A 16,360-nucleotide genomic window follows, 5' to 3' on the forward strand; every position below is an offset into this window, starting at 1 on the left:
CCCCTGGGTCTCGAGGCACCCTGACATCTGTCTCATGTGGAGATTTAGTTGGGTGCTTCAAGCACCAGCAACATGACCTTTCCATTCGTGGCGTTTCAGACCCATAATCATAAGCAGAGGACACTCTCCTTATACGTCAGACGTGACAGCCAAAGCAAAATCCAGCATTAATTCCATGTCCCTTGTACTGTACTCCTTGAGTCTCGCATCCATTTACCTGTACTCGAAAGCTCCTGGGGAGCTCTCAGGCCTAAAAAGGCTGCAGTCTGCCAGAAAAGATGAATTTCCTTTCACAACAGGAAGGCTTAGGAAGTAAAACAAAGCAGGCATGTAGTAAATTACTTCTGCTTTTCAAATACCTTTTGCGGTATCATCCTTACCATTACTTTATCTCAGCACTTTCAGTACATAACTCTTGTTAACTGCGAAGAAGGGCAAGAGAGGATAAAGATGATGTTGGTAAGAAAATAAGGCAACACCATACTCATGCACAAAGCTGGCCTGTGTTCAGTTCTGTGGCAGCTCTGCTTCTAATGGAGGTAAGCCATAATTACAGGTATATGTTTTTTAATTCCATAATAAGAGAAGATTGAGTTAATCAGTATTCCACTTACGCATTTTTTAATGCATTCTTTTGATTCAGTCCAGGAGTAAAGTTCACATTGTGCTCTCTCATGTTGTAGTGTAGCATATGGATGGTGTTTGTCAATTCTGCTTCTATTGTATTTCTACAGCGTAGCATGGAAAAAAATGTTTCAGATTCAAATTCAGAGTATCCTGTTAGTTTCTTTACTTAGATCTTCCTGGTATTTGCATTTCCACATGTTAGCTTGGTCCCTAGACGACCATAATCCCAGGAAAGGTACGTGTTTGTACTCCTTGTGCTTCTTGGGATATCTAAAGGGACAATTAGCTCTGCTTCTGTTGTGGTCTTGACCAGCTTACAGCCCTTTACCTATTTGTATAATGGGTGGAGGTCTGTGGTCCTTCTTCTACTGAAAGGCTGATGGGGCTTTTCATACCATGGCCATCCACCTTCCTTTGCCCCAGCTCCGCCAAAGCTATGCTGCTGCCGATCACGCTGTGCTCAGCTCTTGTGTGTCTTCACCTTGAAAACCGCAGGAACCAAATGAGCCTTTCGGTGCAGAAACCTTAAGGAATTAGCAATAACACTTGCACTGCATGACTGAAAGACATATTTACAGTTCCAGGGGCTTATGGAGTTGATAATATTATATGAACCTGCAGTAAGCGAGAGAGTTAGACTGCTGGACACGTCTTTGGTAGTAAAGATGCTATTAAAGTCAGCCTCATGATTGCTCACTACACCACTCAGCTAGTGCTGCTCGTTCTCATGTCACCATCTATGGGACTGTCTGAAAATAATTTCTGAGCAATTTCTATGCAGCTGAGGAGCTGAGATCTTATTTTGGAATATTTCCCTTGCAGTGGCAGTGACCTCTAACTCAACGGTACCGTGTCCCTCCCTGTTGGTGGTTATAGAACAACCACATGCAGGCAGCTGGTCCAAACCCTTGTTTTAATAACCCTTGTCTTAAATCTGGCATGGGCTTTCTTTTTAGCAGACTCTCAGCACGCCAAGAAAACCCTTTCTCCATGTTTACTAAGAAACTTTTATTTATGCCTTACACATCAGAAAGGCTCATTCAGGCGTGATCAGATGACCACAAGACTTTGTTTTCAAAGTCTGTTCAGAATTATTTCTTGGAAATATGAGAGAAAGTAGTATAAGGGAGATCCTGGATTGTGTTCTTTATGCATTCTTGATGTCCTACACACAGCTGTTGCCTGGCACTACACCTAGAAGATAAAATATATATAGTATGTCCCAGCATCAGTGATGCAGGGTGCATCTGATCTGTCCTCAGGCAAAAGGTCTATGGGCTCATTGAAAGACTTGACACCACACACTAAGTCATTGCTCAGGGAAGTTTCCAGTGATTGTATTACATTACTGCCAATGATTCAAGGGACTGACTGTAGAAAATATGATGAAAAACATGAGAACCATGTATTATTCAAAATAAGGAATAGAAAAATAGTCTCTTCTTACTGGGAAAACATTCAACTTCAGACCTGGAATATTCAGTATCAAATAATTCTCTGGCGTTACTTTCAGTGACTTGCTGTAGTGGGCAGTTTTCACTGCATTGTAACCAGACACAGGAATTTCATGATCGTAATTAATTTCCTTCAGCTGAACTCTTTGGATGCTCAAAGACCTATTTAAGAAAGGCAAAACCAAGGAAACTTCTCTCTTCCTTAGACCAGAGGAGGTCTACATCCAGGATCCCTGCCAATTACATTTACGCAGTATTTCCCAGGTGTGACATTGGCTTGCCCTCCAATTCTCAGTGTGTAAAGTCAGGCAGCACACTCACATAGCCATTAAGATTGTACCTGCCTTTGCAGCAGCTTCATTACGTACCTTGACACATCTATCAGCAGGCACCAGTGCCATTTTTTTCCTCCATTGAACTTAATATCTCAAGAAAGTGGGAACATTTCACAACCAGATAGACCTCCAGCCCACAGCACAGTTTGGCTCTTTGAATGGGAGGTCAGAAGCAGATCATATTTCTCTGGTGGCCAGAACATTTTGGTTTATAGCAGAGAGAATTTCTCCAGGCTAATTTGTGCTGTTCAGTTGAAGAGATGCCATTGACATTCAAGGCCAGGCCGGATGTGGTCCTGGGCAACCTAATCTAGTTGAAGATGTCCCTGCTCATTGCTGGGGGTTGGACTAGGTGACTTTTGAAGGTCCCTTCCAACCCAAACTGTTCTATGAGTGGTACAGCAGACACAACCTGTTGCCTCCCAGATTCAGGCAAACTTCCACTGATCCTTTTCTCTGAAGAGCATCTGAGCTTTGTTAGACTGTGCTCTGTGACTAGGACTCCTCCTCCCATTCATCCCATTTCCCTGTTCCCATTCAGACCCGTGCTTCTTCTCATCTCCAAGACTTTATACAGTTTCCCACATTTCTGCCCACTCTTTCAGAGTCTTCCAACATCCTTGTTCTTTCTGCCAAGCTGAGAAGCAGAGCGTGCTTGGGCCTGTGCTACCTTTCATGCTTCCGTTACTGGTACGTGGAGTTAAACATGGCCCCATGTGCATGCTGCACCCGAAAAAGTTGGCTTCAGGTGAACAGGTAGATGCCTGAAGCCAAACGTACGACGGGATCATACTTCAAGGAACTCCAGCAACTGTAAAATACAGAGCTTTCCTTAAGTGTCTTTTTACCTTCATAAACTCCATGTGTTCCTTTATCCCTGCTCTCTGCATTACAGTATCCCATCAAAACACAAGCTGCCCAGTGGTTTACAAGAGCATAAGATTTCTCTTTTCTTCTAAGAGCAATAACACTTATCAACTTCTACTGAAATACCATATCAGCTCCTTGTCACTGGCAGCCTACAGTTCCTGCCGCTAAAAGTTTAATGCATTTACAGGAGCACTTAGGCATCAAGACTTTGATATCACAATCTGTTAGTCACAGGTGCTACATGATAGGTTTGTGTTAGCACATTATAGATCTTTTATCAGATACTGCACAAAATGTGTGTGTTTCTCTGCCAGGCAATCAGAATCAGCCTGCTGCATAGTTGATGAGTTACCAATATACGTTGTTGTTTATTTTAAACAGAACTTTTCCAGGCCTGCACCTTAATGGATAACTTCAACCCTAATTGGGTGAGGCCAGCAAAGATCAAGAACTTATTGTGAGCCAGGAAAAACGCAGCAGGTCAATAGTGGCTCTTTGAGCACTGTCAGTCTTCTGCAATAGCATTCATCAAATGAAATGATTAACACTACTCATTTGCTATAACAGACATAGTCATTTTGACAGCAAATTACCACTGGATCAATAGCTCAGCTTTTCTTTGGCAATTCACATAGTAGCATGAGACCTGTGACAACATGCCATGCTGCTTCCATTGCTGTCTCACAATCATGGAAGGAAGTTAAGAGCAGGGGGAAGAACAGCTGATTAAAAAGTCAGATCAGATTGAAATGTCCTGGATGTTTTCACTTCCCTCAAAGGCTCTTTTTTTCCCAGACACTAGACAACACAACACACTTGGCCCTGAAATGCAGCCTAAACTGTACTTTCCATTTTTAATAAAATTAATAATCCCAAGCAAGTTTTAGAGCACATGCCTCAGCTTTGCTGTAATCCCCTGAGGAAAACATCCCTTCAGTATGGTCCGGGAGAAGTCGGTCAGTCAATGTTGTGGCTCTGCTCCCTGCATCCAATTCCAGATGTCAGGAAATGCATCATTTAAAAACGGGTATGGAGCTGTAGGAGATCTGAGTTAAAAAATGCAGAAACTGTTTCACTTCAGATACCAAAATAAAGCTGTTTTTTCACATCCATACTATTTTCGCTGACTTCAGTGACCAAGTTAAAAGCAGGTCTTCTGTGTGCTGTGACAGCCATAAGATCACCTGAGCTATTCCTGTCTCCATGCACAATTAGCAGCATCTAAATCATTTTTCAGATTGATAGGAAAGATTAGTGCATGGAAAACTAGTCCCTTACGAAGGTTGGAACAGTGCTTCTCGGTGACAGTGGGATCCCTGTGATGGAGTGCTGCATCGGTAGTCCATGGACCTAAGGTTCTTCAGACATCATTGCTGGCTGAGCCATATTCTGCCGTCTGTTCTGCTGAAAATACACTCATAAAGCAAAGACACTGATCTGGTTTGTGCTTCCCTTTGGACACCAAGTGAAAACAATAAGCTTCCTGGTACTGGGACAAAAGCAGACACTTTCTACTTCCTCTCAGAGGTGAGCTCTGAAGGACAGAAGCACCCTCTGAATATGGCTGTGAATGTCTTGCTGATTCGGAGTCTGTCAAACATGAATCTTTGTGAGCTCCAGACAGGTGTCCACTGATGCGGTTATCCTTGAAGATCACCTGATAGTGTGGCATGTGACTGTTTAATTGCAAAACGGGATGAAGCACACTGAAAGTATTGTACCTGTCTTCCAAAAGTTGAACTAGTTTTCTTCTTTGCTTCTGGGACCAATTCAGGATGTTGACTTGGATCTATAAAGTCTTCTATAGATTAGATCTGGGTTAGGAAATGGACTACGTTCCTTTGATGTGCTGTCTTAGCAGTTGAGATCAGCAGACTTGCTTTTTCTAATGTGTTTGGGAAGCAGAAGAAATATTTTATCTCCTGTGGTATGCTGCTGGTACAGAAATGTTCAGGCTTATTAATTCTTCAGGACACAGGAAAAGTCCTCATCACCTGTGTAGGCAGTCATGGGAAAGGACCCACTGCAAAGACTGCACTGAACTCTGCTTTTTGGGGAGGCAGCTGGAAAATATTAGTAGTTCCAGCGCCAATATACAGTACATACTGAGAGCCAGTAAATGATGTGTATTATTGCAGATTCCTTTGCACGTCTGCATTTTATAAAACAGATAACTAAAATACTCACCTAGCCAGATCAGGCCCCCAAAGAATGCACTTTTCCAAGTAGAGACACAAACCAAAAACCCAGAGCAGAACACGAATTAGCCAAATAGCAGTTGAAACAAATGGTTTTAGGATCACTGAGTGAGGACCGTGACCTCCTTTTGCATCAGTCAAGGCAACTGTGAAACTTTGTGAAAGAACCTCACCACAAAACAGATGCTGGGCTATCTTAGGTAAATAAATTACCAAAAAATAATAATAAAAACCTCCCCTACACATTTTACAAAGCACAGCTGTGTAAATACTGCATGAGACAGGGGAGAGAAGGAGAGATGTAACATACACCCTTTTCTATGCAGAAGTTCTGTTCTCGCCACTGTTTATTAACATTCCCAGTACAAGCATCACTCCACTGCGTTGCACACAGTGCAGCTACTGTACTGCGTGCACATGGTTTGATCTTTGCTTTAGAGGAGAAAACAGGCTTAATTTTAAAGGAAACACTTTCACACAAAGTTAAAATGTGCAATGAGAGGTGTTAGGGGATGCAGAGAGGATGATACAGGACCGGGAACAGGAAACAGACCGTGTTAACATCTCCTTTTGCATTTCCTTTCCCACACTGTTTCTGCCACAGTGACTCCTGGCTCTCCACTAGATCTTTATTACATTGAGCTGGATACCTACTGCAGTTTTCCCGTTTCTCAGCTGCCAGGCACAGCACATTCCAGCCTACAAAAACTGTGGATCTGCCCACAGAGAATTAAAAATGGCTCTTCTGAGCTAGACTGAAGGCTCGCCTAGTCCAGTGTGCTGCTATCTGTGACAAGAGCTGGTAGCGGACACTTAAGGAAAGCATACAGCAGCAGGACAGGCATCCAGTGATGCTTTTCAGAGCACAGCCACAAGGATTTTGGCAGCAAACAGCTTGGTCTCATGAGCCAGCGGCTCAGTTCACATCTTTGTGTTTGACAGCCTTCAGTGGACTTCTCTTCTTGGAGACACGCTTGGATGTTTTTAACCATTTCTTTATTTTGCCCTCCACAACATCCCAAGGCAGCGAGTTCCAGTTTTACTCAGTGCTGTGTAAAGAAGATCTTAGGCAGAAGCTCTTCCCTGTGAGGGTGCTGAGGCGCTGGCACGGGGTGCCCAGAGAAGCTGTGGCTGCCCCATCCCTGGCAGTGTTCAAGGCCAGGTTGGACACAGGGGCTTGGAGCAAGCTGCTCTAGTGGAAGGTGTCGCTGCCCATGGCAGGGGTTGGAACTGGATGGGCTTTAAGGTCCCTTCTAGCATAAACCACCAGTGATTCTATGAAGAAACACTTCTTTTACCTGTTGCCTCATCATTTTGCTTGATGCTCCTTAGTGGTTTTATTACTGCCAGAAGCAGTGAATTAAACATTCCCTGGTTACCTTCTTTACTTTCTTTCAAGTTAAGTGCTGCCCCAACGTGTTGACCACAGCAGTCAGCGAGCATAGGAAAGCAGAGAAGTCTGTCTAGCAGCCTGTTAACTCAGGTAACATTTTGGCTGGGTGGCTGCAGAGCCATTCCATACCTCCAGGAATGTCTGTGTGCTGTGATGGCAGCTGTGTTGTTCCCCAAAGTGGGTAGTCTGTAACCTTGACCCATAACCCCAGAGCTTATGGCATGAATCCAGTGTTACCCCCACAGCTGAGCCTGGCTGGAGTGACTGTAATAAGGACGCTGCAGCCTAAATAAGGGATGCTGCTTAAGTATTCTTAATTTCCCTTCATCTTCCAGCTCAACAAAGCTTAAAGTACAGCAGGGTCTTCATCTAGTGTGCATTCTGGCTAGAGATCTATTCTGATTTCACTGGTATCTTGCTCAGGCGAGCACAGGTAATCCATAGCATCCTCCATCTCTGCTTGCCCAGCCCCTGGTCCGAGTGAGATCATCCTTTTTGCTATTCTCTTACACCAATGGTTGCTGCTATTTTTAGTGTGATGCACGCCAAAAAGCAGAACATAAGAGTTCCCATTGCTAAAATTAGCTGGAAAATTATAGGCTGTTTTAGTGGTTTGTGCATAGCCTTCATTTGCCTCGCTGGGATTTGTGTGCAGATCTTCGAAACCCTGAAAACCACCAAAGTGAGACGGTACCTGCAGTCCTCATGTCCAAGTGCTTTTGGAAAGAATGGGACTATTTTATACCAGCAAAGGCTGGAGGCAAGGTGCTAAGTTCCACCTATAGGAGGGAAATGCTTAGAGTAAGGATTTACGATCAGTGAGACTTGAGAAATATGAATGTATGGATTATCTTTCTTTGTACCTAGTGGAACATCCCATTTTATTACAGCAGCCCACGTTTGTCTCCAGGAGTATTATCTGTGATGCAGCACACTAATGCACTACCTTGTTCTGAACAGGAGAAAGCACTTTGGATGTAGTCCAGATTTAACCCTGTCTTAGGGCTTGCCTTTACTATTAGCCAAAATAGCAGCAAATTATAACTAAAGCATCATTCCAATGAACTTGGCCAATCCAAGGTGTGAGGTGCAGTCTTAAGCAAAGGGTAATGGTCATTGCCACTTGTTTCATGACTCCTCTGCCTCACTCTGCCCTTCATCTCTTTTCCATTCCTTAAGTGAAACTGCTCTAACACCTGATCTAAGTGCGCTATGCAAGGAGCTGCTTCTGACTGTCAAAGTTAAGGTTTGACATCTGATGCCAAATTGATTCCTGCGGAGTCCTGTCATCCAGGAGGAATTGCAGATTCTGGCCATTTGGAGATTTTAAAACTTAAAGGATCCCCAAACAGTTGTATTTCTTGTGCAAATCTCTACCTAAATGGGAACTTATAAGTATTAAATAAATTGCTTGCCCTTTTTAGTTTTGTTTAACATTTTTGGTTGAAACATTGTCATCTAAAACCCCAATAATTTGGGGGGGGGACAGGGTTTTAAAAGAGCAAGGCAGTCTTGCAAACAACATTTCTTCTGTGTCTTGTCAACTAGGGTGCTACTGTGATTTTACAGTGCTATTTCTTTACCCTTGCAGGAGTGTTCTCTTTAATATTATGTGGAAAACCCCGACCAAAACCTGATGCTTAATTCAGAGTAAACAGTGGCAGTGACTGAATAGAAACCCGATGTCAAATATACAACAGCCCTGGGAAAGTCAAAATGCGTTGCTTTCTCGTCTCTTCCAGTTGTTGCCTTCTTAAGTGTATTATTCATAAAATTAGCGATTTAAAAATGCATAGAAACATTATTTTTTATATTCATTGCATCACTCGGAAAAAAAAAATGGTTAAAAATCGATTTGCTGGCCTCTTGGGGAAATGCTGTAATGCTTTTGGCTGTCTCCTACTTTCTGCTGCCAGCTAAAAGTACCATCTGGCTTGTTTAGGGCCTTTTTCCATATCAGGTGCTTCCAAAATTCTCCCCAACCAGAGGATTGTTTCATTGGGTTGCTTTGCCTGCTGAGGCATGTGTCCTGGGCTGGGAATCCTACTGCTTCTGTTCCCTGCCATCTTGCTGACGGTGGTGTGTGTATGTTTGGGCACAGATCTTGCTGCCTCTCTCCCGAGGACATTTGCATCATTGTCAGCTGCACATATTAAATTGATATGCAGGGCTCAGAAACACGTATCCCGTCTTTTGTCCCTTTGTTTGTGCAATTGTTGTGGTTTTAATTCTTCTTTGACACCTGGAATATCACAAAGCTGCTGATAATCTGTTGGCTACTAAGGGAAATGACATTGATAGAAGGATAATGTGTGTCAGACTTATATCTAGATAATTGCCGGCACACCCCAAACCCTTGCAGCTCAGGGAATGAATATCCTAAATCCATTATTAATTTGGAGAGTCATATGTGGCAGTTGGCTGCGGTGTCATCCTCTCACTGCAAGAGTCACTTGCAAGGGATTTTAAAAGCCGGTTTTGGTTGATTCTGCATTGCTGTGTCGAGTTACGCCTTGTAGGAGTCCATTTGGGTACGTTCTTGCTGCCATTTCGTGGCAGTATGAGGAGCTGTAACAAAATGGGGTTGGTGTCCTAACTCCTCGCTGAAGGAAGCTTCCCGTGTGTCTTCTCCTGCACGGGCATCAAATACCAAGGAGATAAGAAGTGATGCACTATACGTGGTAGCAATTGAGGGAGACAGCTCCTCCTCAGGATCCTTTGTTTTTCAAACTGGCTGGTTTACTTAGAAATAGAAATCTACCCCTCAAAAGGATTTATGAGTGGATTTGGAGTATTGTAGTTGCTAAGTATAGACTTTAGATGTGATCATTTGGAAAGATGGAGCGTGTTTTGAAATAGGTTCTGCCATAAGCTGTCTTGTCCTATTTCCAAACTGATCTGTGCCATACACTGCTGACTTTTCCTGTCCATCCATTAAAAAGTGAATTATGAAGAGTGCTGAGTCTCTGAAACAGATAGTAGTTTAACCTTGTTAGTAAATACCAGGTAGCTGGTATATACTGCTAGAATGTTACATCACAGCCTTTCTCTTCTATATAGCCTTATGAAATTATCTTGTTACTATATAAACTGCCTTCGCTGTGTACATTCTTCCAGAGGTTTATTGTTCTTTCTACGTTGGCACAGTAGCATGACTCTGAAGAGGCAGCTCACAATGTGGTGAATTTTAAAGGCTTGGGAGATGGCCATATCTGGTTTTCAGCAAAGGAATGAAAACTCTCCTTATATTTTCCTTTTTTGTTGTTGTTTCCTAAGGTATCAAAATTTTCAAGAGATGTGCTGAAATGCGAAGGAACTAATAACTAAAGACTGGATGGGAAGTAGTGCCTCAGAGTGCTGACTTTGCTTCTTTGCTTGTTACCCCCAAAAGCTCAGTATTTGAAGTACAAGTTAATACTTAAACCAAATAAACCTGGTTTGTGAAGCAGCGAGCTACTTGAGCTCTATCACACATTATTCATTTAGTTTTGTGTGAGTGCAATAAAAATTTTACAAGCTGTAATCTTGTTCTTTTAATAGAGAGAAAACTATGCAGAATATGTTGCTTAGAGTATTAGATAAGCTGCAGTGTGTTAATCAAATATTTTCATGATATGAGGGCAGTTGAGAAAACAGTACAATTTTTGCTAATGGCACTGGTAAGTAAACGGATCTATCATTACATTGTCATGAAAAGTGACATTGAGCAGAAACACCCTGCCAATCCCTAGAAGATAAGTATTTAATGTAATTAGACAGACACTGTCTCCTTTGTTGAACGTAGCATTAATCACCCAGAGAAGTCCAACTTTATATGAAATGGCTTTTTTTCTGATATGTCTTTGTATTAGCAACCTTCTGACGTGGTTTTGTCGTGATGATCTATTTGAAGAAGTGACTGCTGTAGCTCTACAGTTTTCCTCATGACATATCTTGCTGTTCTGTGTTCCATAATCTTATTTTTTATTATTATTTAGCAACGTTACATTATATAGCTGTGACTTGTTTCTGAGTCTAGAAACCCACGGGCATTTGGAACTGAACCTCTTTGAAACAGTTAATAATGCATTCAACTTCTGAGACATTAAAGCAACGCAAATCGCTGCCATTATGTTCTCCAATTCTTCCTATGTGGTGTTAGCACAGGTTCATTGGAACAGCATAAGTAAAATGTTTCTTGCCTCAAATGCTAGTTCATAGAATCACACAAAAAATAGAAAGAACTTGTATGAAAATCTCATTGTTAAATTGATGAAAAATGTTGCCCCCTTCCAGAACTCATTGGCACTACAGACTCCTCTTTTTTTTTTCCCCTCTCCTCTGTTGCTTGTAATTTGTACTGTGAAATGCTGTCTGGTTATGAACTGGTATCAATTTAAATCAGCGCACAGCTGTGTCTTCCCACCTTCTCAGTGGTGCAGAGGGCTTTGAAGGGAAAGAATAGGGTTTAGTCAACGATGACAGCGGACTTCACTGGCTAACAGGTGGAGGTCAAGTCGGTTTATTTGTTGGGATGAACAGAGTGCAGAGATGAAAAATCTTTGCCATAATAAGGTTTAGGAGGAAAATGCTGACTAGTCTAAGCTTTGATTCCAGCTGACAGATCCTTTGCTAGTGTTCATTACTTGATTTCACAGTTCAGGCAATTTTAAGAGGCTTAAAATGATATTTCTGCTCTCCTCCCTAAAACTTTTCGATCACTTTCTAATTTTTTTTTTGCTTTAAGTAAAGTTTACAGGGACTCCCTAATAGCCACTCCTGCCTTTAAAAGTCAATATGCCATCAAAACCAGAAGGATAAGCTTTGATTTTAGACCCTTATTTTGACCGATTCTTTTTGTAAATGAAGTAAAAAGAATTCACACCAATTTGGTTAGAAAATTACAATGTTAGAAAAACAAAACTCCCCTGAAAAGTGGATGGTAAAAGAAAAGCACAGTGCTTAAGAAGTCACTGTTCCAGTCTGGGCATACGGGGTTTTATGTGCCTGGTAGTGTTAATGAAGCTACGCCAGCCCAGTGTGCTCAGTTTCAATCACCAAGTGCCGGTGAGCCATGCTCCATCCTGAAAGGGAGTCACAGCAAGACCCCAGCTAATCAGAGCAGAACGTCCTGACATTGTGTGCCTGTGCTGGGACTGCCGTGACCTGTCGGCATCGTTGCAGATCAAATGCAGCATCACAAAGGGATTTCAGAGCTGTGAGTGTGCGAGTCCCTCCTAGGTTAGAATCCTGCCCTTCCCCTGTGCCAGCTGCTGGGAGGGGAAGGCAGGCATTTCTCCTTTCCCACCCTTTTTCTTCCACCACCACCACCTGCTTCCTACCTGCTGGAGTGGGCAGAATAGGATTATCTTTAGCCATTTGCTAAAATCATCCCCCTCAGACTTTCTATTACTTCTGCATTCATTCTTTGCAGGAAGAGGAAACTCACTGGTCAAACCCTTGGACACCAGAATAGTTGCATGCAGTTTCCCAGGGAGCCAGATAGCTCTAAAGCTTCCCAGTGAGTGACAGTTTCTCTCTTCTATTCTTCTGAAACATGTGTTTTACACATATACTGAAAAATGTTAATATCAATTTACAGCCAGATTCTTGCTTTTTGAAAAACAAACAAAAAAAATATATATATCAAATCTCCTAAAGTATTTACACTTAGAGCACCTCAGCACACATAGCACTTTTTTAACGCAGGAAAAAGTGTTGGATGCTCTTATACACATAACCTCATTGGGCTTGAAAGCTGTTAGCTCCTTCCGAGTTAGTGGCAAGAACAGTGGACTTGCCAGCACCAAACTGTGAAACCTTTTCTGTGTGACTGGTAGAGATCTCATGGGGGTAGAATTCCAAAAAAGGGGAGGAGGGGGGTGTGAATCTGTGCATTTGGATTCGAGTACCTTCAATACCATGCTATCAACTTTGTCCTAGAAGCCCTTGAATCACAAATCATTGGAGGCTGGGAGAGTATTTTGGAGAATTACCACTGTATGCTTTCCCTGGTCTTTTTAGTTTTTTTCTAGGCATCCCTTAGTTGCCACTGTCAGAGAGAAGATACTGGACTAGGTGGATCCCTGTAATCTGATTTGGCATGGCTATTTTCCTGTGTTCCTAAGCTCATGAGATCAAGTTATGTAGGATTATTTCATAATGCCAGAGCAGCCGTTTCTGAGGTTCGACAAAGCTATCTAGCAAAGTGTCTAATAAAAGAAAAATCCTGTCCCATACTGTAGCTTTCTTGGTCCAGTGAAGCAGCATCCTCATGCATACAAATCTTATCAAGTTGCTTCTGATAGCTCCCTCTGTCCCTTCGTTTTCATAAGCTAAAGTGCCATTTTCCTTTTTACAGCTTAATTGAACCTAAATGCACCCGTTTGCTGCAATGTGGTGTTTTGGTAATTTTACTATTTGCTCGTAACTTTTCCCTTAAGCAAACTGAAAGCTTCCCCCTTATCACTTCACTGGGCCAAGATTTCACACAGTATCCTGCTTGCTACAAAATATGATAGTGTTCTCTCTCACCTTGTTTCTTTTTTCTTCTTTTACTTTCTTTTTATAAAATCAGGATATCTAAGAAACCCCGAACACCGCGGAGCACTACATGGTGGGTGTGCTTATTCAAACAATGCCAATGCTCTTGTTCTCGGTGCATAGACATTTTGTGTTGGTTGGGGGGGATGTACCAGGTGTCCCTCTCGTGTGGGTTCTCTGGTTTCTAGCGAGGAGAGGACTCACGCCGAGCACTTTGCCAGAGTGACAGCACTGGAGGGAGCGCTGACATGTTACCTCTGCCTTTTCCATGCCTGTGTTCATGGAACTCACAGGGAATTTTTCCTCTCTGCCTCTCTGTCAGATGTGTTTTAAATTGCTCAGTAGACGAGAGAGGTGTTGGGCAGATCACACGAGCAGACCTGCAGGCAGCACGGTCATACGCAGCTCCTTTGGTAATGATGCCAAAGCCAAACTGCTGTGCTCTGCCTTCTCTGCAACAGGAGGGTTATGTATTTTTTCCAGGGGGATTCTTTGTTCCTCCCAGAATCCTGAAACCATTGGGAATGCAGAAAAATGAGGCTGATTTCTCTTATTTGATATCACCTGCCTGAGAGCCGATCCTTTGGGAAGCAGTTTATGTCCCTGCTGCCCGGTGGCAGGTCGGCCGCGCCATTCCAGCGGGAGCTCACCAGGCTACAACTGGCAATGGACACTTGCCAGTGAAAGAGCACAGCAGCTGTGGGTCAGCTACAAATGATTTCTTCTGCTATGGAGAAATGAGATGACTGTTGAGCCCTATGACTGTCAAACCTAGGCAGTCATATGGTAAAACAACCCAGAAGCACTGGACAGCAATACATAACAGTTCCATGAGTATACTCTTGACCTGTCAAATTCTAAATCCATTTCAGCTTGGTATGATGCACATGAATTCAGTTTGCAACTCTTGCTTTCTTCAGAATAATGTATAAACTCTTCACCTCAAATGGTGCAGAAATCAGGTGACTTTACAGTACATGGTAAATTACCTGAGCTACTTTTAATCCGGACCACAGCTCTTTTATTAATTAAAACATATGTTCAGTGGCAGTGTACACCGACTAAGTCTTCAAAACCAATACGAACACCAAACTTAGTCTTCACATCATAAAAGTCATTTAAAAACATTAGCGTGCAGTAACTGAGGTCACAGGTTGAAAAAATCTACATATTTCCCCATCTCCATCTCATGCCTTCGGCATTTAGCAACCATCATTGTTATATATAGCCTGGGTAGCCAATGATCTTTTGATGACATGCAAATAATGAGCAAATGATTTTTGAGAAAATAAAGAATAATATAAAAAAAACCACAGGGAATCTGACTCCATCCTCTTCAGTTACTAAAATTCCCTTTAGTATCACTTGCAATTTAGCATCCATATGCATCTCAGGAAGATATAGTTGAAACATAAATCTATTCTGGGTCTTTTACTTGCAAAAATATTATACCTCAGCTATAATCATATGCAAAGACTTTTTAGAGGGCTTTGTAAATGCCATCCAAATTTATGATGGCATTTTTTTGCCTTGCAGCTATAGATGTTCCATCCCCAAAGCACCCACATAAAGGTATATTCTCCTATGGATGGCTGCAGTTTGTCCCTGCTGCTATATCTAATCTGCCAAGTGTGCTGAAAAACTCTCAAATACCATTTGAAATGAAACAAGTGCAGTCATGAATTTCAGACGAGACGTCTAAAGACGTCATTGGGAAAAAAAGAAGTTCTTATTACAATATATTTATAAGTGCAAAATGATACTGAAACCAGCATTAAATCAAAGGGAAAACTGAACTGTTACCTTGCTATTTATTACACTTCTGATTAAAGTTTTTAAACGTAAACCCCACTAAATTGTACTTTGAAGAAATAGGTAATGCGTTGAGTACTAGTTCATTATTGAAAGAACCACTTGGGTGACAAAGCAGGGATGCTTTGAGATCTAAAGAGATCTAAAACGATCAGATGATGCTATAAACACGGACACAAACAGATAAGGTAATACACTCTATGGGAGCATTGTACCAAATGCTTTAAGGCAGATTTTAATGGGGTAGGATTTAAGAGAATGGTGAATATTGTAGCACTTGGTTTTAGAAATCTGTAGGCAAGACTTTCCATCAGGATAAACTGATATTCCTCCTTTGTAAATGGTGCAGTGCTCATTTGTAAAGGACAAATATCAACCTTCTTTTCCCTAAGTGACATCAGAATTTTGATTCTAACTCGAATTATCATTTTTGGCTAAAAATTGCTGAGGAGCCCAAAAGCATTTAAAACCTGAAGCCATTGAATCCATTTAATGCGCCTTTGGCACCTCTCTCTCTCTCAGCCCTTTTTGAACATTCTGGTCCTCATTTTAATCAATCTCTTTTTATTAAGTTCTTTGGCTCATTTACTTGTATGTGCATTTGCTTTATTTTATTTGGAACATTTCTTTTGTAGTGTCTTGAAAAAGAGTTGTGACATTTCTTTTGGAGAGCTTCTTAAGTATCTGGCAGTCACCTATGATACAATGTTGATGGGTACGGATAGATTAGCTCTGTTTTCCTGATGATCTGTCAGATGTCGAGTTCTGAGGAAACTGGTTGTGTGTGTTGCTGATGCATATGCAGTAGTTGGATAAGTGGATAGAGGGGGAGCTTTCTTTTTTCCTCTGTAAAATCACTGTTTATCCACACCTGGATTTAGTCTTGTGAAGCGAGGTCCTTGCTGGCAGGTAGTTAATCAGTGAACACGGGAACTCAGAAGGCAACCAGGGGAGCAAGTATCCATTCAGAACATAGAAACTAAAGAGCACTTCATTAGGATGAGTGAAATTCCATCTGCGTTGTATTTTGTGTATACTGGAGCAACTAATATAGTAAACTGATGGATGGCAGTTAGCCTGATCATATCTCAGCTGATGACAAAGTTTGCTGAGCACTAAATAGAACAGACTTACCATGATTGACAGTAG

The 16,360-nt window shown here is 41.9% G+C and overlaps 1 protein-coding gene across 13 annotated transcripts in view; it reads left to right on the forward strand.

The window, feature by feature from the left end:
* The window catches only part of NFIA (nuclear factor I A), a 249,792-nt gene that overhangs the window by 173,668 nt on the left and 59,764 nt on the right, over window positions 1-16,360 (forward strand). For 5 of the 13 annotated variants that reach the window (XM_062617526.1, XM_062617522.1, XM_062617521.1 and 2 more), the window contains 2 exons: window positions 12,291-12,377; window positions 13,434-13,472. The exons of 6 other annotated variants lie outside the window; for them this stretch is intronic. In XM_062617526.1, coding sequence (XP_062473510.1) covers window positions 12,291-12,377; window positions 13,434-13,472 — 126 coding nt within the window. The remainder of the gene's footprint in view (window positions 1-12,290; window positions 12,378-13,433; window positions 13,473-16,360) is intronic. 2 more of the 13 variants (XM_062617529.1, XM_062617524.1) reach the window with 1 other exon arrangement.

Source organism: Pezoporus occidentalis, unplaced genomic scaffold (assembly GCF_034315485.1).
Source record: "Pezoporus occidentalis ecotype Australia unplaced genomic scaffold, CSIRO_AGI_Poc_V1 ctg198, whole genome shotgun sequence".
In the NCBI taxonomy this organism is placed as follows: Eukaryota; Metazoa; Chordata; class Aves; order Psittaciformes; family Psittacidae; genus Pezoporus; species Pezoporus occidentalis.